This window comes from Cynara cardunculus, unplaced genomic scaffold, assembly GCF_001531365.2.
Source record: "Cynara cardunculus var. scolymus isolate 2C unplaced genomic scaffold, CcrdV1 Un_Scaffold_763, whole genome shotgun sequence".
NCBI lineage: Eukaryota > Viridiplantae > Streptophyta > Magnoliopsida > Asterales > Asteraceae > Cynara > Cynara cardunculus.
In genome coordinates, this window is record NW_020200613.1 from 8819 (window position 1) to 16975 (window position 8157).

Consider the following 8157-nt stretch of genomic DNA (forward strand, 5'->3'; position numbering starts at 1 on the left):
TCTAGACCGCTCAAAAAAATGTTCAAACCACGAACCAGACTAGATTGAAATTGAATGAGGTACACATTAGATTATTAAAATTAGGTACACTGAGATCCTCCGATTGAAATTGAAAATCGCAAGTATTCATACAGTGTGCACAAAGTCCCCACAGTAGTGATGCAGTGCACACCGACACTACGATCACTACAACTAATAAAGTGATATAGTACCAAGATCGTTTCCAATGGGATTGGACTACTAGGAATCAAAGAATTACATGAACTTCTTGAGCACATTTTGGTTGTGAGTAATAATCAAGTTTTCGTTGATATAAACGCTTTAAAAAGACGAGATAAACCTTTTCAAATTAAAAGATGGGTATGAGTGTAAGTTTCCTTAAGACGATTATAGGAACAAGATGGTCAGAAACTCATGGGACTTCTATAAAAACCTCGATTTTTTTAAAGTATATTTTCATATACTGTACCCACGGATTGTCCACAAAGTTCACTTTGTCATAAATTTTAAGCTTGCCAAATTAGCTAAGTGAAAAAAAAAATGTATTTCCATTAGTTTGAAGATTTATATTCAAATCTTTTTGTAGTGTAAATCTCGACTAATATTTGAATCTTAGCTAAAAGCATGCAAAATCCGTACCTCTACGTGATTATCAAAGACTCTCTTAAATCTTTGTACACCACTACATATATTGAACAATGATAAAAGTAATAATAATGATATAAAAATAATTGATAAGATTCGTTTAAAAAAAATATAATTGATAAAACTCATAATAATTCTAAATACTTAATAATTAATATTATTAAATAGGTTACAGTAAAAAAAATTAATTAATATTGTGAAATTAATGTTATTAACAATTAATAACATATATTAATTAATAATTATGGTTAATATTATTTAATAACTTATAACTAATACTAATCAATAACTTATAACTAATATCAATTGATTATTAATATTTTATTGTTAATATTTACTAATAATTAATAATAATAGATAAAAATTAATATTAATCAGTGGTATAATTGAAAGTAAACTCTTGTACAAGATGTACAAGTGATGTTTCAATAAGTTAGCTTATAATCTACTTTTTACCCATTCAAATAGATCTACTCCAATAAATTCAAAAAAAATGGGTTAATTTATATTTGTCAAATATGACATTTGTATTTATTCATATACTCAAACTTCTAAGTTTATAAGAAAATGTGTTAGATTTAAAGTCTAGTGAGTTCAAACAGTTTTTAACACAAGTATAAGAACGTAAAACCGAAAGAATACTTGATTTGTTGAAGTGTTAAGATTGAAGGAGGGCGTTAAAACCCAATCTTATAATTTGCAATCTTGACACTTTAAGTTTGTTTATTTCATGTTTATAATGTTCAAGGACTGAATGCGGTTTACAAGAAATGTTGGAGGATTGCGATTGTAGATAGAAAGATTGATGAAGGGAACCATAAGGTTGGAGTTATTTCTTGAAGGACTGCTTATGTAACTTTGGCATATATAAGTCGGTTCACATAAAGAGCTTATTAGTTAGGTTTAGGGACGTTCATCAAACATTTACATGGTTAGTGTTTATCGGTAAAATTTTACATTATTATTTATTTATTGGGTAAGATTTTAGTTCATCAGAACGGTATCATATTGCAACAATTTATTCGGTAAGCGCTTACCATGGTAAATTTCGTTATTTTTACTTAATGGATAAGACTCTTGGTCCTTGTGTCGTTCTTATCGGATAAGCTTCTTGGTCCTTATCATATTCATCCGGTAAAGTAATGTAACTTGATATTTATTTATCCGAATAAGCATTTTGTAAACAGTCCCTTAGTCTTTTTTTTCATTGTTTACACCTCATGAAGATATAAAATATCACCAACATTTTTTATAATTTTAAAAAAATAAAATATCTATAATAGTTATAATAAATTCTTAACAGATTTTATTTTAAATTTTTTAGCATTCATTATATATAAAAAATGTTTTATTATTTTAATCCACTTTTTAATATATTGATGAAGTTGCATAGAAGGTTTATTTATCATATTTTAAATATTTATGAAAGATTATTAGAGTTTATTAATTATGATCAATACCTTATATTAAAAAATAATCTATATATTTATGAAATCAAATATTTGTTAGATTAAAAGAACAGTTGAGATTGATTTATATGATTTTTAACATTTCTATTGTTTTTATTTAATTTGTCCTCTAATAACAATATGCATTAAATTATGTTATAAAGATATACGGTTGATTCCAGTGAGAAGTATAAGAAAAGATCTTCAACCTTTTTTTAATTCTAATTGAATGTCAACACTAATTAGGTACATCACGATGCACTAGATCAATTCTCTTCTAAAACACAATTAACAGATAGACGTAAAATAAAAAGTGATCAAAGATAAAAATATATTCTTACATTTCTTACCATATCTTCCCTTCTCCCAAGATACTTCGTAAGATACTAGTTGTGTACCCGCGCAATGCGGCGGGAGCCGTAAATTTTAACGATTTTGAAGTTTCATTGATTTTATTAGAAAATATTTAACGAATATATAAGTTACACTTGGTCTTTACATATCAATACAATTTGAATAAATAAGAGTTATAGTTCCAATTACAGTCTATCGATGAAAAAAATTGTATGACAGTTTAATTTCCAATATATTTAAAATCCAATATATTTAAACGACTCCACAAATGTGTTCGATTTACATCAAGAGCAAAGAATCAAGAGATCGAGATCGAGACCGAGACCGAGAGTTCTAGAGCAATTGAATGAGAGAACTTTTAATAACTAATGAATATCAGTTTGAATCTCACCTCAGGGGATGAGGAGAAGACATAGAGGGTGAAGGCATGAGTGAATGGTGTAAAAAGTATTTTGAGAACATGAAAAAAAAGATAATAATACGCATTGGTAACTTGCACTATATGCTATTTTAATTGTAGATTAAAAGATTTTAAGACTAAATGCATAAAGTAATAGTAATTAATGCATTATGAGTTGTTTTTAAGACTTTCTGCATAAATGTATAATAATTTATGCATTAAAAATTATTTTTAAGACTTTTGATAAATCTGGTTTATAAAATATCGTAAGATATAATCATTACAATTGATTTGATTGTAAAATACAAAACAAGAAATTAAATTAATTTTTATTTATTTTCGATTAGATAAAAAGAATATAATATAATATTATTATTATCTAAATTTAATCCCTCGTGCACCACATAAGCCTTTGCTGAAGTCAAAATGGGCAACTGGTTCACATTTATTGACTAATTGACTTGCCTTGCCCTGTTTCCCTCCTTATTTACCTCCTTCTTCAGACGACTCTTGGTGGTGCTCCGATCAACCAACCGACGATCGGAGAATGGAGACTGCCGCCGGAGACTTTGTTTCACCTTACAAGCTTTTGCTCAGAGCCCTAACTCTCATACCTATCTCTCACTACCTCTTACTTGCGTTTTTTGCTTTGATTGTTTTCGTATACAATCTACTCGAGATTCATATTCTACAGGACATTATCAGTGGGTTTGGAGGTGGTCATGTGTCTCTCACCTTCAATTCATCCTCCGATTTGTACAGAGAAGTCATATCCAAATGTCATTTGCTTTATGGAAGGTTAACTCTTTTTCTTATTCTTTAAGACTGTTTAGAGTTTTTATGACTGATTCTTAACATTTCCACCATTGATTGATCTAGATACGTCGCCACTGCATGGCTTTCTAGTCCCCATCTTCAGACTATCTTACTGAATGTTTTAGTAAAGACTCCGAGCTTCAGCTACAAAAGGTAAAAAGCATCCATTCATCCTCTTATAGTTTGAATTTTGGTATTCATAAAGTCACATTTAGCAAAGCAACGTAAATCAATGGAATTTTGATGTTAATATTGTTAAATCATATGGTGGAGCAATCTGATAGTGATGGTTAAATTTGAGTGACAAAGTAAACGATCTGAATCTCATTAGCACACAGAAATTATATTTGTTGGTGAATAGCCCTTAAATCATCAACATGATTCATATTATATGATTATAAAACCAGGTTTCTTAACTTACTTTGTGTTCTCTTAGTGGATTTTTGTGTGTAGTTTACTGTTTCAAAACTTGTTAGCAGCCACATGAATTCAAAGGTCTTTTTATGCGTATTTGGTGAAGTTTGTAATGAGCGATTAATGGGATAAGACTACACTTTTTTTTGTCAGTATAGGGATGTCTTGTTTTCTACATGGCTAGAATGCTCTTTGTCTTTTATATTTATAGATGTTATATGAAGTCTTTTAGTATGACGATTGGATTCATGAAATTAGTACAATGGATCTCTATCCAGTTCATGAATTGACACATATGCCAAATAACAAACTATTCGACCAAATTATACTGATGTTTTTCTATTTCCAGAGAGATATTTCGCACTTCGGATGGTGGAACAGTAGCGTTGGATTGGCTGATGAACTCTGATGGTAAAGACCCTTAGTTTTCTAAAGTTAATCCTGTAAAATCTTCACATTAATATGACAAGTTAAAAACTTCTTTTAGTGATCATGCTACTAATTTTCTTAAGCAATCATTTAAAAGAACTGACATGGATATTATCTAAAAGCATTTTGTGATTTATCTAAAATTGTTCTGTTTGACTGCCTAGTTTTGGAGACAAGCTTTCAAATCAATGGAACAAATACAGTTGCTGATATTCCTCTTGTGATAGTTGTTCCTGGCTTAACAAGTGATTCTAAATCCCCTGTGAGTTTCTTTATCTTATTAAGGAATTCTTCAATAATTTCCTTGAGGTCAGGGGTTCAGACCTCTCCAAAGTTGAGGAGGATGTGTGAGTTTATTGGTTGCAATTTCCGTATATAAATATTATATACTTAAAGAAAAGTCGGGTATGCTACTGGTACACTGTATATGAGATGTGCATAATGGCTATAAGGAAGCAAAGGTCTTCCTTAGGTATTCTTTCTTATTTCTGACGTGTTTCTATCATGTTGTGGATATTGATGCTTTTTTGTTTCCATGTTGTGTACTTTGCATGATATGTATGGCAGTATATTAGGAAGATTGCATATGCGATGGCAAAACACGGATGGAATGTTGTTGTATGCAATCATCGTGGGCTAGGAGGCGTTCCACTCACTGTAAGTTTTTACTCTATCAGGTCACTTTTTAAAGTTCATGTCCTGATTAAAATTTAAACTTGGGTGAATAATCGATTCCATCGGGATTCGCCTAGTGACACTGGAAAGTAATATCATATTAAAGTTTGAACTTTGTTGTTTGCTTGTGCAGTCCGAGTGCTTCTACACTGCAGGAAAGTCTGATGATTTAGGTGAAGTAGTGAATCATCTTCATCGCACCCAACCCGAAACTCCTATTTATGCTGTTGGAACTAGCCTTGGTGCCAATATCTTGGTACAACCTTTTATATCCATTTTTCTCTGTATTTGTCTGAATTAAACCATTTTCCTCTGTACCTATGACAATTGATCTTGCAGGTAAAATATCTTGGGGAGGAAGGGGTTAATGTACCTCTTGTTGGGGCTGCATCTATCAGTAATCCTTGGGACCTTTTGGTTAGTGTTTTAATGAATTTCATCTGACCTGTTCAAAGAATTATCTGACCTGTAATTATATACTTTGAGGAAAAAATGACAATCCTACGCACAACGATTACACATGATAATAATAGACGTTTCCCTGCCATTTGTTCCTACTTCCCCTAAGTCTGCATTATTCTTGGCCCATCCTGCATTACTTACCTCTTGCTTTTTGCAGATTGGTGACAGATTCTTCACTCGTGCGATTATGCAGAGGTTTTATAATAGAGTTTTAGGGAATTCCTTGAAAGGCGCTGCCAAGTTGTATGCATTCTCTCTTCATCACCTTTCCATTCAGATTCTCAACTTTGAACTTGGTGTATATGATCTTAATCTATCCTCTGTCTGGATATAGTAGTTTACCTCTTTAAGTTATCGATTTTGAGTTTCTTGTAGGCACCAGGAAGTATATGCTCGACTTTCGGATTGGGAAGGAATTGAAAAGGTAATACATGTTTTTTATTTTTACACACCTGCCATCTATATTTTGAGAAAAATATTAGAAAATAAATTGAAGATCTATGTGGAAAAAACAGTCCTGAAAGTTTCACATATGAAACAACATTGTATAAACATTGCATTTTCACACAACAAAACATCAAAACTGGGTCAATGAGTTTGTATGATTTATTGGGTTTGTAAAAGAGGGGGACTCTCTCTCTGTATACAAATATGCATATACACATATATACGGGGGTGTGTGTGTGTGTCATGAAAATGCTGGCTTTGTATTAACCAATAACCTGACATCTCCTTGCAGTCACGTACAATTCGAGACTTCAACAATTACTCTGCTAGAATTGCTGGAAATTTTGATGTAACATCCCTCCCCTCTCTTATCTATAATATATTCTGCTAAACGTCTCTAGTGTATTCATTTTTTGTACTCATTGATAAATGATACTGTATTGTTCCTCCAGTCAATTGATGCATTTCATAGATGGGCTAGCAGTGCCCGTCTGGTTACCAATGTCTCGGTGCCTCTTCTCTGTCTTAATGCCATAGATGATCCCGTCTGCACCGATGAAGCCATTCCTTGGGATGAGTGTCGGTAAGCACAATTACATTTTTCCTTATTCTCAATCTCAAACATTACAACCACCATATTGTTTACACTTATATATGAACAAGCGCACTTGCACTGAAAAATTGAATGAAAGCGAAAAATAACAGACAAAACAAAGAACAAGGGTCTTCATTCCTCAGGCTTATCAAATAGTTGCACGTTAAATAATATCTTCGTACTGATTTGGTGTAATTTTTTAACAGGAAAAATAAAAATATTGTTCTTGCTACCACAAAACATGGAGGGCACATTGCATTTTTTGAAGGAACGTCGGGAAAAGACTTGTGGTTCGTTTCTTTACATTGTGTTCATATTCCGATATATGGTGAATACATCTATCTTGTAGAAAATGTGACCCTTTTTCTGTTTTACAGGTGGATAAGGGTTGTTGAAGAATACCTCTCTAATCTGCATGCAAGTTCAATCAGAAAACAGCAGGTACAGCAGATCCCACCAACCTTTAATTTGCTTATCTAACAATCAAAATAACACACGATTCATTTATCTTGTCGTAACAGATGCAGAAGTTTAAAGACTTGTCTTCCGAGACTCTGTAATTTGAGTATTCTCTTTCTCAAGACAAGAAGAAAATCAATCTAGTTTCCATATACTACAATACAGTTAGAGTCATTTCTTGCATGGTAGCCTCTAGTTCTTCTTTCCATTGTTGTTTCTGAAGAATTTCGTACGTAAAATCCACAATTCTTAGTTGAATAACCCCAAAAAAGCCGGAACAAGAGTCGGAAATATGAGCATTCCATTTGTTGATGTTAACCAACAGGAATGGAATGAAAGTAGTGGGGGAAATTGGTAAAGTGTACCTTAGAAAGCTAATGTTGTCAATGTAACATGTTATTGCAATGTGTCTACTTTCTTGTAGTGATTTTGTATTTATTCGTATTTTCTCGTATCATTATCACTCTTGGTCTTCTCGGTTAAGGCAATTAGGAGACAAGCGAATGGGTGGCTCACGTTCTTGCTCAATTGTCCCGACTAATTTCTTGTCTTGTTATGTATCGTGCTTTACCGTCTTTTATTTCTCTTTGTTTGAACGATGCTTGCTCTTTGGGAGTTCATTAATTCAAGTTTACTTTACCTTTAGAAAGAGAATATAACGAGACAAGATTGATATATTACTGAACTATTTATATCATATTGAAACCTTAAAACCTTTCGCAATTCTTTTTCTCACAGATTACATCATGATTAATGGATGAAGATTTTAATGCCCATCCATTAAGGCATGTTCGGTATTACCAAAAATTAAGATTAAAAACCTAGAAAACTTTGAATCTAGAGAATTATCTAAAACTTAATGTTTAGAGGAGATAAATGATTTTTTTTAACTATTTTTCATCAATCAGATCGGTTAAAATATTTTTTAAATTGAATTGAGATAATAAATTTATAAAATATTTTAATAATATAATTAATGTTAAAATCTTTAAAATAAATAATCTATTTAAATT

At 31.6% G+C, this 8157-nt stretch overlaps 1 protein-coding gene across 1 annotated transcript; it reads left to right on the forward strand.

Moving 5' to 3' along the window:
• The first annotated feature begins 3357 nt into the window (after positions 1-3357).
• Positions 3358-7719, forward strand: LOC112501965 (embryogenesis-associated protein EMB8-like). The gene is made up of 14 exons (XM_025105763.1): positions 3358-3645; positions 3727-3816; positions 4427-4488; positions 4671-4768; positions 5074-5163; positions 5315-5437; positions 5521-5598; positions 5801-5886; positions 6019-6067; positions 6383-6439; positions 6543-6673; positions 6892-6975; positions 7063-7126; positions 7207-7719. The coding sequence occupies exons 1-14, from the start codon at positions 3395-3397 to the stop codon at positions 7243-7245; spliced, it is 1302 nt and encodes a 433-aa protein (XP_024961531.1). The 5' UTR covers positions 3358-3394; the 3' UTR covers positions 7246-7719.
• The last annotated feature ends 438 nt before the right edge of the window (positions 7720-8157 follow it).

Bases quoted from the DNA above. Each gene is read 5' to 3' on its own strand.
- LOC112501965 (XM_025105763.1), top strand. From the start codon at position 3,395: ATGGAGACTGCCGCCGGAGACTTTGTTTCACCTTACAAGCTTTTGCTC. The intron at 3,646-3,726 runs GTTAACTCTTTT...TGATTGATCTAG, and splicing joins TGTCATTTGCTTTATGGAAG to ATACGTCGCCACTGCATGGC. The intron at 5,438-5,520 runs GTACAACCTTTT...TTGATCTTGCAG, and splicing joins GCCTTGGTGCCAATATCTTG to GTAAAATATCTTGGGGAGGA.